Source organism: Larus michahellis, chromosome 1 (assembly GCF_964199755.1).
Source record: "Larus michahellis chromosome 1, bLarMic1.1, whole genome shotgun sequence".
In the NCBI taxonomy this organism is placed as follows: Eukaryota; Metazoa; Chordata; class Aves; order Charadriiformes; family Laridae; genus Larus; species Larus michahellis.
Window position 1 is genome coordinate 137,746,559 of NC_133896.1, and position 18,871 is coordinate 137,765,429.

The 18,871-nt window shown below is 37.8% G+C and overlaps 1 protein-coding gene across 1 annotated transcript in view; it reads left to right on the forward strand.

The window, feature by feature from the left end:
• LOC141737616 (SH3 domain-containing kinase-binding protein 1-like) overlaps positions 1 to 18,871 on the forward strand; it is a 105,578-nt gene that overhangs the window by 39,353 nt on the left and 47,354 nt on the right. The window contains exons 3-4 of the mRNA XM_074572561.1: positions 4,262 to 4,385; positions 9,714 to 9,788. Coding sequence (XP_074428662.1) covers positions 4,262 to 4,385; positions 9,714 to 9,788 — 199 coding nt within the window. The remainder of the gene's footprint in view (positions 1 to 4,261; positions 4,386 to 9,713; positions 9,789 to 18,871) is intronic.

Consider the following 18,871-nt stretch of genomic DNA (forward strand, 5'->3'; position numbering starts at 1 on the left):
TAATCATTTAACAGCTTTAGTCTGTTAATTATATAGCAAGGTGTAAGCAAGCAACTGTGGCAGTCCTAGATCTTCTGGCAAGCAACTGCTGATAGTTACCCTCAGTGTTTCCTGCTTTTTGGGTATCCCGTCCTGGAGTTACAGGGATGGCCACCCGGTTCCCTCAAGGGAAGGTGCTTCTAGGCTTGTAACAACAAGGTTTATTGCGCTGCAGGTCAGGCTGATGCTCCCTCTGACACTTCTCTCTTTAAAGGGTGATGTTGCAGATTGTATTGGCCATGAAGAGAAAATCTAAAGAAAATAAAAAGTAATGTTTCCTTATAGTCCTAGTGACCTACTGAAGTGCTTTTGTTTTCTTTGGTTGTTTTACAGTTACAGAATAAAACTGCATTCCCAGTCTGAAATATAACTGTTGTGTTTGCCTGAAGGCTTCAAGTGCTGTCGTATTATTTTCTTTTTTATTTTTTGTGTACTTTAAACATGGAAATAGGCTGTTTCAATATTTTTTTGTTGATTTCTAAAGAGCTTTTAATGTCCTAGTCCTTGATAACTTCTTGTTTGCGTGTCTAAATGTCTCACCCATATAATTCTCTGTGTTGTTTTCCTGTCTGTCCACTTCCATGGTATCTATTTTGAGCACTTCATTATTATTTCTTATTTATGTTATTATTTGTAAGTAACTATTACAACCTCTTACTGTCTTTCCGGTCTGGGTTGTTATTGTGTGTTGGAATATCACAATTTGATTAAATACTCACTATCTAACAAAGTAAAAGAGTGTATTTTGAATTATTTAGTTTTCAAAAACCTAATTTACATCAAACAAGGCTCTACTGATTAAATCAATTAAAAACATGGTACAAGTATTCCTTCCTCATTGAAAATGTAAAAACACCCCAAACCCCAAGGATGCTGAAAGAATGTTTGAATGTTGCATAACTGTTATGTAAATTAAATTTCCCTTTAAATCCCAAAGGCAGGGCTTCTTGATGGGATATGTTTCTCTAGAAGCGATGGACCATTCTCTGATGATACTGTAGTTTGTATCTCATTCAGTCACATCCAGGCGTTGGACTGCATATTACTGTCTTCTGTCTGCTATTGCATCTGTCCCTGCCCCACGCGTGGCATTGACTGAGTTGCAGTTGGGTGCATTTGTTACTTCATTACCCCACTTAGGAAGGAAACATCTTCAGTCATTTCCCTGTAGGTTGCTGCTCCTCAAATGTGGTGTGACAGCAGTATTGGCAGTCTAGGGGCTTGGCAAGATGAGGATATGCCACGTCTTCTGAAAGGCGGTGAACACATTGAAAACACGTCCTGAAAATACCTCTATCTGTAGCTGCTTACATTTAGCAAATTGGAAAGATTCTTTTTCTAATTAAAAACAAAACCTTCATATTCAGGCTGAACTTGCATTTAGTGTGTAGGATATTATGAATAGTAAAACTTCTTTTCTGGTGTAGGGACACAGACTACTGAATGAAATCCTTCTCTCTTTAGATTGTTTGGTTCGGCACATGAATGCTGGGCATAAATCAGGACCTAAATGTATAAATCTTGAAAGCACTTTGTTATAATACTATAGTAACAAATTTTATTGAGTGCTCATACCTCCAGATGGATTACCTCCATGAATAATGTATTTTCATTTGTAAGGTTTTATTGGCTGGGAATTATTGTGACATTCCAAACCATGTAGCAATGGATTGCCCCAATTTGGGATAACTAAATCATGGGGGTATTTTAGTGTCATCTTTATTGTATGGATTAATCTCTAGCTGGTGTGTTTTGAGGCTTATAAAAGTACGTAGCATGTAGCTATAGTGTTGTAAAATACTTCAAGCTTTTGATGCTTCTGATGAAAATTACGTAATAAATCTTTGGGAGGCCCAGTTTGACCTGAACATCTGATGTCTTGCTAACATGATTCTGCATTTTCTTGTGGGGAAAAAAAAAATCTGTGTTTTGCATTAGATTTTTCTGAATTTGTAAAATTATTGAATATGACACGGTACTTTCAGATAACTCATTCTTGTATCAGTTGGAAAACTTATAATAAGTTTTTACTATATATGTTTTGATAATAAGTTTTGATTATAATAACTATAATGAATGCAGTGAGTATATTCACATCCAATTTAGATTTACCTGTGTAAGGATCTTTGTATGTGTGTATTTCTATATATATATACACAGAGATCCATACATAAACACACCCCATAAAGAGTGTTTATGTTAACTTGTAATAAAACTGTGAAGTGTTGCACCAGAGGAAGTAAGCAGGAGAAAATTACTTGAGGGAAAGATGGAACTGACTGATATTGGTCACTTTATTTCTGTCAAGTAATCTCAGCATCTTGCAAAGCAGGGATCTTGGGAAGTGTGTAATTCACCTGTGATTGATCTGGTCAATCAGCTACTGCAGTTATGGTTTAATGTTTAGCTCTAATCAATAGAGCCATCTGGGAACAGTGCATTAGAAAAATTGAAATATTTTATAGCTCAAAGAGCCTTAGCTATGTTGTGTACTTTCTATAAAAAGATATATCATATATATATATGTATTTAGAGATATAATATGTAGAGTCTACTAAGTGTTGTGTATCATGCAGTTTCAGTTTTCCACACGGTTTTTAATTTGTCTGGAGAGAAGAAACGCAAATATTACCTTTTAGAGTCTTTGGTACTATCATGCAAAAAACCTGCACCCCACTGAAGTGATCAAGTGTATTGTATTCTGTTCTCTGAAGTAGTAGCAAAATAGTAGCCATTATTCCCCGAGTTGTGCTTGACCTCAGTAATACTGATGCATTTGGCAAAAAAAAAATAAAAAAAGTTTTGTCATGGGCCGGTACTGAGATTAAATGCAAGTAGCTGTGCTGGTCTAAACTGTTTTCAAATCAAAAGAAAAAAATCAACCCAGGAGGACAAGAAATGTGCTAAAAAGGCTGAAGATGGAGAGAAAGCACAGGAAACACTCCTGAAGTAACAACAATTCGCTTTGTAGTAAAATTGTACATGTAGCTAGGTTGAAAAAAATTCAACCTCTATAGTTTGAGGAAGTATTTGCTTGTATTATTAAGAGATTTGTTTTCTAAGAACTTGAGATTTTCCCGAGTAAGTGATACAAAACAGACTTTTTTCCTATAATAATTAACAAGTACAGTTTAAGATGTGAGGTTGTTTTTTAAACAGTAATGTGAACACCCTCAACTTGTAAGTTAACTTTCTATTTTCATAATTTTTGTTGGGGGACAGGAAGGAAATGGGTCAAACATTACTGGAGACTGATGCGTCACAGACTGATACTGTCCTCCCTTGTCATTTTTTTGGTGAATGGACAGTGTCTGACAGACAATATTTATCTGTCAAGGGTGTGTTTAGCTGATGCATATAATAAGTCATTTCTTGCTGTCCCATTATAACCTGAAGGCATCTGGTTTCTAAGGGCTGTCATTTCACTGCCTGACACTGCCATTCAATCCTCAATGGGTTATAGAGGAGACAGTTTTGTAATTTTTAAGTGATATTTTCTCTTGGGATTGGGCTAGGAAGAAGGTCTTTCCTCCTTCTGACTGTATCATTATTATGTATTTCAGTAGCTCTTTGTAAATCTAGAGTCAAATATGCATTAGTACTGTTCTTTGTTCTCCGTAGAGTTCTTACGTTAACACATTAATGATGTAGCAACATTCTTAATTTTTAAAATGGAGAATTTCTGATTTTGATGGGGAAGGCAGGAGTATTCATATCATTTATATTAACATACAAAGTTTAGATTCTCTGAATAGCCCTTTGCAGGCATTTCTCTTTCACCATTGATAAATTAGGGAATTTAAACTCTTATAATCTATAAATCACATGCATTAAGAAGATGGTAATGAATAGGAGTATGGTGTGCACTGAAAATGTAGTGATTGAATTGATATCCGTAAAAATTGAAATGTGAAGACACTGTGTGCTCTCTAGTTGTTCTTTTATCCTTTTATTTAATGCTCATCCATGCTTCTGATTGCTGTCAGCACTGCTGACATTTACAGATGGGTGCATGCATCTTTCTTGTATTTACTTCATAAAAAAACCCCACACCAACAATGTTCTGTTTTGAGCCTATGCCATGTGCTCCTTATACCTGAAATGAACGCAAACTGCTCAAAATCATTACTATCATTGTTACTGAAAATCATTTATATAATGTAACTCTGTAAAGTGTTGCTTATGTTAAACCCCCTTTTTTTTTTTTTTTGTCTTGGTGCAGGTAGAAGAGGGCTGGTGGGAAGGTATACTCAATGGAAAGACTGGCATGTTTCCTTCCAACTTCATAAAAGAATTGTCTGATTCTGATGATGTTGGAATAGCACAGGAAGAGCAAGTAAAGCCAAGTAAGGAAAAAAATATTATTGGTGTTCTGTATATACGTCTGTGTCTTTACCCGCTAACACATTGTTAGGGTACCGCGTTTGTATGTCTTGCTTGGAAGTGGTTTTGAATGCCATGTTCTTAATTTGTGCTGTGAAAGGGTCAGATGATGATGATAAGTGTGTACACCATGCTACCTGAGTTTTAATATTAGCATTGCTTCCTGAGCTGTCTTAAGACTTGCCGAGCTGCAACAGACCAAGAACAGAGAAGACAATGATCATTATTGGATTTGTATTTCAAAACGAATTACAATTATTTTTTTTTTGTGTCTTTAGATGTGGAAATTGAGCAAAGTAACCAAACATCTACAAAGTGGCTGTGCTTATTTAAACGAGGGATTAAAGTGCCATGCCTTCTATAATGACTCCAGTAGATTTAAGGATTCATAATTATTGGTGTGGGACATGCGGCACTTTTTCCCTCCAGGTGCTGAGCATGTTACTATCACCTCCGTCACCCACTGCCCCAGCAGCCAAAGGGAAAAGGGCCAGAACTGGGACATGGACTTTGTTCTCTCACTTAACAGTGGGCCAGTACTGCTGCAGGTGAAAAGCATGTTTGGTAACTAAGTTTGCAATAGTATAAGCATGGTAGTGGGTTGTCCTATTTATAACTTCCCTTGGAGAATAACCTGAACCAAAAGTATGTTGTTATATGAAATGGACACTTGTTGGTCTTCATGTTTTTTCTGTTCTTCAAACAGATATTCTTGTTAATTTACTAATTCGGTGGTCAATTCTGAATCCTTAGTGAAAAGGGAAAAAAAGTCAATTGTATTTATGTATTCAGGCTAATTCCACAACACCTGCCAAGGTCTTCCTATTTTCAGCGCTGCAGATATTTATTGCTATGTAGTGTTCTTCCGAGATCTCTGAACAAGCAAAAGTGAAAGGACTTCCAAGATCTTTGTAAGCTTATTTCAGCTGAAAAATACCAAAACCTTTGTAGTTCATTCTGTCAGTGAGAGGTAGCAAGTTAAACCGCTTCCTTTTATTTCCCCCTCTCATTTTTCCATTTAAGGCAAATTTACCGTCTTTATTCCATCCTACAGAAATAAGGTCCTAAAAAAAATGACCTTTGCAACGCTGAAAATTTTTTATATTGTTTTTGTAATGGAGTACTTATTCGTGTGTACTGGCACTGGTGACCTACTCTTGTGGTCAGTGCTGCTAAAGGTATTTCCAGGAAACATTCCTACAGACTGGAATTAAAATATTTTAAGGAAGTTAAAAATTTTAGTGTGATGGAAAGGGAAAAAGGGCATTAAGTGAAGTTGCCCATTTCAGTGAGATTGCAAACTCCTTTCTATAACCTGTATGTGTGATCGTGAATTTCCTTCATTATAAACACAGTGAGTCTTGGAAGAACAAACTGTGTAGATGTAGTTTCAGCTCTGGATTCTGTAGTGTTTGGTACTCTATAAATGGACAAGGTGAGTGATACTGTTCAGGATGGAATACCCCAATTTTATCTGTCAGAATGAATGAATTAATATTCCTTCCCTGGTTAATCGGGTAATATTTACTTTATAATGAGCATCCTAAAAATGTCTTTTAACAAAAACATACATTGGAGTGTGTAAAAGCAGCCACAAAGCACTGGCTTGTTTCATCGACGTCCATAATGGCACATGCTTAGTTCAAGTTCAGTTTTGTGTGCTGGTTCTGACTGTCAGTGGAATCTAAAAGCTGTGATACTTACATTGAGAAGATATCAGTAACACAGATATCGGTTTTGTCTCTAACTAAATTGAAGATAACTATAGCTGAGAGATGGATTTTCTTCTTTCTTTTATGTAATTTAACTCTTTGGAGGTGCTTTGTGGCTAGCTGAAATGATATGCTATTAGGAGTTATTTTCTAAATAGCAAAATACCTATAAAACAGCATAATACTTTAAACCTCCTCAGAGAGCGACAGGGACTCAAGGAATTTTGAGATTCTTATGAGGGTTATAATGCTTTTTTTATTTCTTTTTCTTAAAGTAAAACTATTGATTTAAGAACTGCATTTCCTAGCAGAGTTATGGGAAATATGCATGAACTCAGTTCTTTCTAGGTGGTTTATGTAATTGTTACATGGTGCTTTATGAGGCTCTATTCAGGTACACTGACTATCTGGATTTGAAAATCTCCATAATGACACGGCAGAAATTTCAGCAAGTTTATACAAACTGACTACGAGTGATAATCTCATTCCAAGTATCTGTGCTTAGTCTTAAAACAGCAAGATAAAACCCAAACAAGATTTAGCCATCAGGCTAGCATTACTGTTGAAATGCTCTGGGTAACATCTCAAAAGGGTGTACATTTATGCCTCTAGATCAGCTCTTTTCTTTGTGAATGACAAGACATGACAGCAGTTCAGCTCTGCAGTGACTCCCTTTTGTTTTGCTGGAGACGTTGCTGAATATGTCTGTATCACAGGACTTTTTAAGGCAGAAACCTTGAAAATGAATTCTAGACAAGTCAGTGTGAAGGGGCTGTACCTGCGCGTTGAACCAGAACCTTAGATGGTCACTGAGGTTCTACACAGCTTCTAGAGGGGCCTAGACAGGGTTGGGGTACAGCTCTGTAATTTTCAGCAACAACCTTGAATGCTTCAACCCAGTTTGTACAATGGATAAGATAACACTTGTCAGGTTTACTGGGAGACTTGGGAAGGTAGCATGGGATCTTTGGAGAAGGGGCACTGTGCAAATACAAGAGTATTTTTTAGTTAATAGTTAAATTTAGTGCTTTGGTTGAACATAGTTAAACTTGATCTTTTAATCACATTTTACTGACCTTTTGGAAGAGCAAATGCAATTTTTGGTGAACTCAAAGTGGAAGAAATACAGAAAAGAAAAATTATGCAACTTGGCTTGTTAGGAATAAGGTGAATAAAAATGTTTATTTCTCTGTCCTTCTGTTATGACCTGCGCAGGCCCAATGGGGAGAAAGGTTTTGTCTGATTTTATTGGTTTTGTTGTGTCCATGTAAATGTTACGGCAGATCAGAGTAAACGGCCAGAAGGAATTACCGTGGTTTCTTTTCACACTGTGCCATAGCATAACCTCAGAAGTTTCTTCAGAACAAAAAGCCCCTTTTATGAAAATGTCTGGGGTTAGTTTTGGAAGTGCCTAAATATTTCTGAATACTGACCTGTGCTTCCCCTCAGATGGTGGGTGCTCAGCAGATTTGGAAGTGAGACTTACTAGATCAAAAGATTGTGGGTTTGATGATTTGTTTGTCTGTTTATAAAATATTTGTCCCAGCTGTACTGTGACTACAAAATTTTTTGCCCTCAAAGGCACATTTCAGAATGTAATTATGGACAGCATCAGGTACCCTTAGAGTAAACAACAGTTCCTTGTTCTTTAAAGCATTCTCTTGAATTAAATTCTTTGACCAACTGTTACAGCATGAACAGGAAGTATGCATTATAATTTAATTATTAAATGGATCCATATTAGATGGATACCTGAATTATAAGATTATTTTCTGTATTTCTCAGATATTTAGTATTAATTTTAAGAGTATTTTCAATACCACATCTTGCTATTACACCCTGTTGAGAAGCAAAAAGCTGTCATGGAGTCAAATAAATCATACCTGAGAGAATCACAACTTAATATTAAGGAGGTGATTTCAAAAGCATTTTAGTATGTTCATGGCAATGTCATGACAATATTTAAAAGTGGCCTTTTATACCTTGCTGTGTCTTGTATGTGTCTGTTCAGGAACTGGCCTCATGGTATATATAAAATATTTTTAGAACTTGTTAGTGATGGCCACTGAGAAGTCATGACTGCTGGAGTTAAAACTGATGATAGACTCATCAGCTGATGGTTCAGGCAGGCAACCTCCTGTATTTTGAGTTCTTAAAACTTTAGATGTCCATTTTTGTCTCTCTGGCTCTCATCAATGTCATGAAGTTTAACATACCTTTCTCTTAGTGATTTCTTAATTGTTGTTTGACAGATTTAATAACATTCTCTCAATGGTATTTTTAAAAACAAGGTTGAAAGATGGATTTGTGGCTTTTTTGCTTCCTCATTCTGTACAAATAAGGCAAGGAGAAACTTTTGTTGTTACTTAAACTGCAAGAAGAAAACAATGAAAGGGCTTTTTACAACACATAAATGAGTATAGCCTTTTATTTTCTGAAAGTCCAACAGAATGATATGCGGGGGGAAAAAATACACATTTTTATTACCAAAATGGGTGTGATGCTATGTTGAGACAATTCACATGTAGTGGCTATTTTGCTTTAATATTTTACTGAAGGCATTAATTTTTATGTTGCTATACCTAGGTGAGATTGGCAACAAGCTGGCATTGGTATATTCTTGGGCTTGCCTGGGTACCTCAGGTTTCAAAAAATACCAACACAAAACATCTCAGCTGCTTATGCCTTTGCCTTCACTTGAATTTCATATCATAAATGTCAGAGCATAGCATGAGTTATCTTGCTATCAGAGGAAAAAAAACCCAAGAAATTAATGGGTTTGATAATAAAAATGTTATCTTAAAGATCTAAGATGGGAAGTGGGATTTGTTTGTGGGCTTTTTGGTTTTGTTTTGTTGCTTTCTTTTTTAATTTTGGTATTTTGCGTTTGTTAATGTGTGCCGACTCAAAACACCTGATTAAGCTATTGGCTGAAAAAACTGATTTATTCAGGTATTAGTGTCCTATCCCTTCAACTAAGCATTGTTTGAGACCAGTTTCCATGCCCAAAACATTTCTAGTAAGTCATCTTGGAAAGATGCAGTATTTCTGATGCTCACAGGATCCTGGTATATTAAAGAAATGTGAGTATTTCAGTGCCCTGTTTGGATGTCAGCTGTGCTTGTTCGAGTGCACTACATCTGCATAAGGAGTGTTGAGCCACTGTGAGTACATCATTGCAGTAATAACTTTTTTCAGGCTTCCCCTGTGCTCCATGAGGAGGTTGAATAAGACAGACAAATAATTTCACTTGCAAGTCTTGCAACTTAATGGACAACAGACAAAAACCTAAGAAAAAATGCATTCTGTTGGACATTGTAAAGAACAGCTTTAGCAAAATCATGAGATTCTTTTATCTGACATACATGCAGTAAGAATATTTTAACTTCATGTACAATCAGATAGTGTTAATATTCTCGTTGTTTTGCTAATGAGGCTTTAAAAATGTTAGTGATTGAAAATACAGATTAAAACTTCTTCCTCTCCCTTCTTTTTACCATCATTCGATCTCTTCACCTCCAACCCCCACCCTGCCCCTTCTCTTGTTTTTTCCTCTTTCCTTCTCTTGCCTGCTGTCAGGAAAATCTGCCTTTGAAGGGACAATTCTGTACAGAGTGGCAACGGCAAAGATTGACAGCTACAGACGCTATAACAGTGAGTGTGTTTCAAAATCAACAAGCAATAGCTTTAGTCCTCAGTACTTGTTTGATTTATCTACACTTGTAAAATGTGCCACTGCTACTCACTTATGGCTACTCTACATGCATATATCTGTCTGTAAGCTAAAATCAGTTTGCTGCTGATGAACTGCCTAGCCTTAATGCAATGAGAATGCACTTGTTCCTTCTGTGCATGTGTATGTTATATGTCCATATAATGTATGTGTGCAAGCCCACAATAAATTGTGAATTATATTGAATGTTTTGGTCTCAGCTATGGTTTGAAATTAAGACCATTTACGCCCATAATTTTTACCACGTGAAACATGAAGACTATTGATAATAACCACAAATCTTTGAATTAAAAGTCCTTCCACTCTAAAAATAAAGTACCTACTGTGATTGCTGAATTCATAAAATACGCTTTGCTTTTCTTAAAGAACATTGTGGGGTTTGGGATTTTTTTTGTGTTTTGGTTGTTTTTTTTTCCCTCTAAAATTTAATGCATGCTCTTCATTTGGCATTCTGTCTTTGACAGCTATTACTCACAGCATTTTGGTTGATAGATTTTTTTTCTGCCAAGGAAAGTAAAAGATATAAAGCTACTTTCATTTCATGTTCAGGTTTTTGCCTTCTGCGTTTTGGAAGCAGGGAACATACTGCTTTTCATATGCTTTTACTACCCTGTTAATACAGAATAGAGGAAGGTGACATCAGATGCAAGACAGAGGAAGCAAGGAAGACAGAAATCTGTCCTTCCACCTGCTTCCTCATCAAGAAATCTAGCAGAAAGAGATCCTACTGAGTCACATTAAGTGTGACTAAGTACAAAGTGTTCAGTCCTGTCCTCCGGTGAACAAGATGTTGTGCTAACTGGCATCTGCTTTCATCCCAGACAGTTTTCTCTTCAGAAGATCCAAGCTGTGCTGCCCTTCTTCCTCCTTTCTGAGTTGGGGGTGTTTGCTCTCCTACCTCTGAGGACTTCTGTCTTACGCATGTTCACAGCAAAGGATGAAGTAGTTGAAGTGGTAGTCATCTATTCTGATAACTTGCACTTACACCTGCTTTTTTTAAACAAAAATCTTTATGGACGTGTGCAACTCTGAGTATTTCCTCATAGAGAATTATCTTCCTATCTACCAGAATTCATCTCTCTTCTGCAGCTCTACTCAAGCTTCCATTCAAGCTCTTGTTTTGACTGGAGCAGACCATGTGGCTGGTGGTCTTCACATTTCTCTGCTGCTTCTCACCTTATAGTCTTCATAGGTGCTTATGCATCACTCAAATTGCATGCTTCTTGCAGAGTTCTTAGACCATCATGTCCTCAAATCCACCGATATGATGAGCATAATAAGGATTTATGAAGTAAATCTCCAGTATGCTTGATTTCTGACTTCTAGCTTCAAATCAGATGCCAGGTCTGCCTTTGGCACCTTTAATTTCACAACATTAATCTTTTTGGGCAGTTTTGCCCTAACATTACCTTTCAGAGTTTTCCAGAAACCTGCTCTCTGTGCCCAGCCCATGTTCCGTTAAGTGTCAAACGGTCCTTCCTCTTTTCTCGTGCCGTTTAAGGTGAGCCTAAGTGAAGTCAGGAAGAATTCAGTCACCTTTCTGGTTGTGCTAGAGCATTTAGTTCTCCTTGTTAATAATACTGGCCCACAGTCATGCCACGCCGCAGAAAATCAGTTTCATCGGACTGATTTCACAGAGTGCAGGATTGGATGGGTATCTACAAGTACGCTTGATAACCAGCTGCAAGAAGACAGCTTGACCCACAGTAAATTGTCTCACATTGCTCTGAGCAAATACCCATCTAAATGTTGTTTTTAAAGCTGACAAAAGATGTCCTGTTTAATACTACCTCCCTTGGCATTTGGTTGGGACTTGCACATTTTTTTCATGCTGAAGAGGTATTTTGCTTTCTCTGTAAAACTGCATCTCAGAAGGCCAGATGTCCAGCTACATTCGTGGCCTGCTTGTTGCTTACTGGATTGGAATCTGGACTGAAATGGGTAGTACGCAAAATCAGGTCATCTGGGAAAGTTTTAAACAAAATGAGGCTTGGCATTGTTGATACTATCACAGTTGTTATCTCCTAAACTAACGTGCAAAAAGGAGGTTTCATTATTCTTCCTGCTACATCTATTGGCAGCTCGCTTCCTGCATCCTCATGTTCTTCCAGAGCAGGCCTACTGAAGGTGTGGCCAGCTCCCTCCATTTCATATCTGATCTCTGGTCTTTATTTTCAGACAAATACCCATGTGCTTATGTCTCCAGTGAAAATCATTTGGAGGCATTCCACAAAATAGTTTTTGTTTAGGGATGTCTGTTTTAAAGTTGTTTTAAACACACAGCTGCTCTAATTTCAGCTTTCTGATTTCTCCATGAGTTAAGCTCGAGTCCATTCATAGCTTTAGATTAGTTATGCCCACGGGGTGCTTGGATTCACCTGTATCACATTGCATGAAGCGTTGCTCAACTTATGAAGCAAGCTTAGAGCTTTTACTTTACAAACATATGCTTAGTGCTAGAATACTTTTGTTTTGGAAGCCGTTTCGCAACTGCTTTGTTTAAGAGAAATTTTCTTACGTAACCAAGACCTATAACAGCTAAATGCTGTTGAATTAGTGTGTAGCTGCTTCTAGAGATACCTTTCACCGAGATATGCAAGATTATCTCCTGCATAAGCACTTGGCCTTGCCTTCATGTGCTGACATGGCTTTTTTGGTCATTAGGTATGCCAGGCTCCACTCAGCAATAATTCCAGCTCCTTTGTCATTCTGCTCATTAACCTGCTGTCAGAAGATTTTTGCTACTGCGTATGCTGGGTGAAGAGGGACACACGCAACAAAAAATTACTTACTTGTTTTGTTGATCACAGCCCTCTTTTCTCTCATCCTGCAACTTTCCTGCACCTCCACGAAAAATGCTTCTTGGATTTTTTTATTTTTACTGGTTTAATTTCTCTTTCTTCCTTCACTTTCTTTTTCTTCGAAGATGCTATAACTGAGGAACAGGGCAGATACAACGGTTGATTTGACAAATATTTGCCTCTCTTTCTTTATATGTGGATCCACAATGCTGTCAGTAATAGATATTAGATATAATGGAAGAAGATGAGACAGGATCGTTGAAACAGAAATATTCGTGAGTAACCTTAATTGTGTTTTCTATTGCTCCATCACTTTTTCTTTTTTTTTTTCCTTCCTTCCTCTAATCCTTGAGGAGCTATGCCTGGTCAGAGTTTTCAAAGAAATCAATATGGTTGATGTATTTGTGACGTTGTTAACCCCATTTAAGAGTGTCTGAATATGAACGATGTTAAATGAGAAACCTAAATGTGGATTTTATCAGTTCTGAAGAGAAGACAGTTGCAATTCTTTATTTCACCTCAACTTCGTGTAACTTGCTTACAAAGAAGAACATATATTAAATATGCATCTGCTACAATGAAAAATAACATCTGAGAAAAAACAATGCTAGAACTGGGTGAAGGAAATTTTTATGATTAAAAATAAGCATTTTTTTTTTCTGGAGAAGGAATGTACAGATGGCGAGGGATTGGGGGTGGTGGGTGGAAGAATTATGTTGACTGGGGTGAAACACATTAAATCCTTCTGTTGATTCGGATTCCCACTACCAGGTGGTTTTCCATGAGTCTCACAAAAGACCAGTTTTTGGTTAGTGGCAGTTAAAGAATCCTTTTGGTTATGGTTGCTTGTCTGTCCTTTCACGTGTAATAACATGTTCCTTTACTTGGTGAGAACAAGGATGGTGAAAAAATAGTTCCAAAATGAAGGCGACGATGGTACAGTTGTAGAGCTCCTGAATGAATGATTGTTTCTATTCGCTCTTACAGTACTCAGGGAAATGGCTGGGGATGAGGTGAAGCCACCAACTTCCGTATTGATGGCTCTGTGTTCATGCTGCAGAAGATGCTTGCGCTGCCCTTAATGCATGCTGCTTCGTGGTGCTGGACACCGCTCCCCTTTTCCCTGCATGATTTCTTGTGCAAACATAAAAATCTTGGGGCTGTTTCTTACGTGGCAAGAACTGTTGTGCTAAGGAAAACAAACATGCTGAAAGGAAATGGCAAAGTGTTTAGATTACACAGTTACATTTCTTCAAGGAATTTAACTGAGAATAACAAATAATGACTGATATTGAGATAGTCTGCCTCAGCCGTTTGTACATATGTAAGCACTAGTGGTAAAGAAGCATAAATTTGTTTTTTGAAAGTGTGAATTTATTAACCTTTAAACTATGAAGGATCAACATGGCTTTGTTCTACAGTAATGTTTAAAATCAAACCTCCTGTTCTGGTTTTGATTTTTTTCTGATTCTATGAAATGTTATTGGGGATGGCTTCCATAAAATACAGCTCAAGATAAATACCTCTTAGTCAGTGGGTATTTTTTCTCTCTTTGCCAGTATGTGAGGAAAAGGAAGAAGGGCAGTTCCTGTCTCATCTACTGCAATTGCTGTGTATAACTTCACCTTCTTTGTCATTCAGATCAGTCACTCGGGCGTTCCACACTGTCATTCTCTAAATAGAAGGAAAGGACATATTTCCCCTCGCCTTCCTTCCCTTCTGCAAAAGGCAAAAATCTCAATAAGCTCCATTTACACAGTTCTTTGTTCTATTAAACACAGTTGACAGTGTTTCTCTCTGGCTGCCAGACCAAATCAGGAGATCCTTTGCATCCTCTCAGGTGTGTGCCTCTGAACAGCTGACCTTTACATTGCTTAACAGAGCCAGCCTGAGAAGCGCTTAGAGGGCCAGAGCATCATTGGCTTATACATTGCCAAAGTGGTCTGTCTTTTGCCCAGTGCCATAAATTGTCTGCAGAGAGAACAATCCAGAATAAAGAACAAAAATTAAATTGCTAAATAACAGCTCGAAATAGAAAGCTCTGTAAAGCTCACAATGTATTCTCCTTTTTTCCTGCCATTTTAAGTTATTTAGAAACAATTCATTTCCTGCTTTGAATGGAGTTAATTTTATCGCAACTGTTTATTGTTTTTTTAACAGCTTTAGTTTACACAGCCCTTTATCATCCGTAAATATCTTTCTGATTTAGAATCTTGGTTTGATGCCAGCACAGCTCTGGGGCCATCGGTGAATTAAGTTTGATGTTGTGGTCTCTTTTTAATCCCTATTTGAGCTAATCTGTTTTGGTACATTTCAGAATGTTGCTCTCAAAAGACCTGTAACTGGCATAGCGGGAGTGTGGTGTGTTTCAAATGTCTTGAGAAAACTAATCTCTCTTATATACCCATAAAGGAAAAAGTGTGCGTAAAGTGTGAAATGCCTCCAGACAGTGTTGTGAGAATTTAATCTTCATGAATACTAAATTATCTTCCGTTTGTAAGGAGCACGAAGCAACAGAGAATCTTAGAGCTCTGAGTGTTTTTAAATAGCCGTGTGTTGGTAGTCCCTTATCTTGTCCCAGCCAAAAATTAGGAACGGTTGGCTCCTGGGAATTTTAACATCTTGCTGCTAGCGATTCTGCCCTTGTGCAGACAGACTTCAAGGAGCTTACTATAAAAGTGCACCCAACACTCAGATTTGAGCTCTACCTTGTGGTGCAGATGATTCAGCAACAATAAAGCCAAGTAAAAGAATAGTGTCTTTGCTTATAGAGCCAGAAATGGACAGTGACACCCCCAAAGGACTTATCTCCTTCCTGAGAAATGGTAAAGATCTGAAAAATTTTCATACTATGAGGACTGGTGTGATTGTAGGCAACATTGAACACCTTGTTGGTGTTACGTACGTGGTTTGTCAGCTCTCCAAATGCTGACAGATTCTTGAAAAGTTACTGTTAAAAATTTAAAAAAATAATGAAATTGAGAGGCCTGACTACTGTAGCCTTTATCCTGTCCTAGCTATATTTGAAGCATTTAATAGCTAGACTTAAAAGAAAAGCAAAAGATGTGCTCAGTGCTTTTGAGGACAGCAGTTTGCTGAGCTGCTGGCCTTACCTTAGTGCTTAAGTTCATAGCTCTGCCGCAGCTGTTTGGGAGTGCGTGGGCGTATTGGTCAGCAGCAGCAGATGACTCTGCCAGCTGAAATGCTCTCCAGTTTTTAATGCCCATTTAGCAAGCTGACCTCCCTGCTAACTGTAGCTCTTCTTGCAGAAAATTTCAGGTTTAAAATTCATAATCTGACAGTCTAGGTCACTCAGGTTCCTGCTTGGTTCCCAGCTGTGTCCATGGGCTACTGTCACACCCAGCTCTGTTCTCCTACCAAGCTGTTTGCAGTAGTGGTGAAAAAGGCCATAAAAAGCTGGAAAAAAATAAGAAAAAGGAGGGTGGTTGGAAGAGGGACACTTTTCCATTTTTAAGAGGAGGGATCACCTCAGCCATGAGCTATCCCTTCCTTGTATAGGCAGGGCTAGGGAACCCAGTGCAGCTGCACTTGGCAGGATTGCTCTGAGAAAATTGATGACATATATATGCTGGTATATATATGATGATTGATATATATATATATAGAGAGAGAGAGAGAGATATCAGGGAACAACCCAATGAAAGAATAAATGAGAGGAGAGAATTTGTCAGGCAAGAGTGGGCATAATGTTCTAAATCCTTGCTTGCAAGTTCTTTATCTGTACAAATCAGAGGTGTATATCTCATGTACCTTGGGAGGAAGGTAAGAGAGAGTGTCCTTAGCATGTTTTTAAGAGTAAAAGCATGTTAGAATATTTTCTGCAGGACCGTTTTGTACTTAAGCGCTGCATTATTTTTTCTTAATGTTACTGCAGATCTTCATTTTGTCTTAATTTGTTCGCAGTTTCTACTGCATGTGGTCCTCCTCTTCCATTACCTGTGCCTCTTGCTTGCCCTCAGCCCTGAATTGATAAGAGCAAGAGCAGACTAGTTCTTGGAAAAGCTTATTTATCTATTTATTTATTTATTTAAGTCCAGAGGGCTCCTCAGTTTGTATCAATCAAAAAATAATAAATGATGTAATTTTTCCAGTTGGTCAGGAAGTATTCTTTTCACTTTGAAGGAGCTTTGTAAGACTGGCCTCTGTATCCAGCCACTCAGATGCAGTTTAGTTTGGATAGGCATCACTTCAGTCCATTCTGACCTCATTTAAAAAAAAAAAAAAAACCAAAAAACAAAAAAAGGAAAAAAAAAGCTGTTATTTCAGGGCTGTATACTGAGGCAAAGCTCTGTGGCAGCATGGAGAATGAAATGACTCTTGGATTATCATCAAGCAGAGATAAGTGATGCTAGGGAAATCTGTTGTAAGCCCGAGGTGAGGTTCCTGTTACAAGGTGTAATGTCTCATCATAGAAGAATGGTCATAAACGGTGAAGATGCCATAATGAAAAACAAGTGATGACCCAGAAATAAAAGCATAATTCTTATTGGAGCCCCTTGAGGTTCTGATCTCTCTTTCATGCAGGCTTCAAAGATCTGAAAGTCCATGTGAGACCTGTTGAGTAATTCCCATAATTACTTCCATATTTTACTTCCACCCACTGGCCAACATCCAGGTCCTCTTCTCCCACAATTAGTGATGCAGAAAACCTATTTTAATTATTTATTTTAAAGGTAGTTTTTCTGTTCACTTTGGGGAGTGGCTAAGAGTGGTCATGGATTCTATCAGTCAAAATCCACTTACTTGTGGAGGGAGGTCTCTGCACTGCTCCTTTCTTCCATCACAGAGTAGTTCAAGGAGATTTTGGCAAGGATGAAAGAAGGAACCTTTGCCAAAGGGTAATTTTCCCATCCCATATTAAGAAGATCTTTTGTTTAGCAAAGAGATGATGATCACTGTGATCTGTTTGATTTTTTTGAGTTGTGGGTGTTTTATACTCAGAAATATTATTTGTAACTCAGTATAGTCAATTGGTGACCATTCTCTTTGCATTTAGAAGTAGTAAATAAGGTTGGTTCTAGCCTCTGTCTCAGACAGGGCCCTATATTTTGCAAAGCTGGGGAAGGTCCAGCTAGCAGAACTTACAGCTTCTTCTGTTACTGTGCAAATCACAACAAGGTGTGAGACTAAGACAGAGGCAGTGACTTTGCCGTGTTGCTTGAAGAGTTTTTTACCTTTCTGGCTTAATTAATTTACCCTTGCATCTCTGAGTGCCTCTGCATTGAGGAATAGCTCTGCTATGAGTAGCCACTTCCCTCCCACCAACCGCAGCACAGAGCAGGATTGCTGTGAATGCTTGAATTCCCTGCTTTCACGAAGCTTATTGCTTTCATGAGCTCTGGAAGAGAAGGAGTGCATAGAAATTACTTTACTGAAGGTAGGAATACTGCCATTCTAACTACCATAATAAACCACTGAAACTAGATTTGAAGTTTTCCCCCGGTCCCTTCTTGGGAAAATAAAAAGGTCCAAGTAAAGAGATCAAGACACATCATATTTAAGAAAAGAATTTTAATGTTATTTGGAATTCCTTAAAATTACAATCCTGCCCAGTTTATGGAACAAATAACTTGTTCAGTGCTATCTAAATTGAACACTCAAAGAAACAGAAACGTTATTTACATTCAACAGGTAGATCTAGCATCCACTCGGGAAGCCAGAGAGCCTAAGCATTTTGCTTAGTGTTTAGTCTTTTGTTTGGTTCTAATTGGGAACTTTCTCGAATTCTGTGTTCATACTCCTTTCGTGTTTCGGATACAGAAAAATTCAGAGCACCACATGATGACTTCTCTGCTTAACAGTTTTGCTAAAAGTCATGGCCTGACACATAATTCCTGATTTGATTTTCTAGCAGTACTCTGGTGTTGAAAGTAATTTAACAGGTGACCCCCTTGTGTCCTTGATCGTGAGGTTGTAACTGTAGGCCTTAGGACTTCCAGTGTTTTCTGTGGTTCATCAGAGAAACTTCAAGTAGCCCTTGAAGAAGATGCTATGTTTTACTGGGTAGTTATGTTCCTAAACAGTGAATTATTGGGAAGACAAGAAGTCTCCCCACAAAAAAAATTGCTGCTCACCAGCGTGGCAGAAGGTTGTTGGATGGAGTCTACTTGTTAAAACCAAAGCCATCACCTGAATCAGGGAGACAAAAGCGAAGGATTCAATTGTTAATACTAATGTTATTC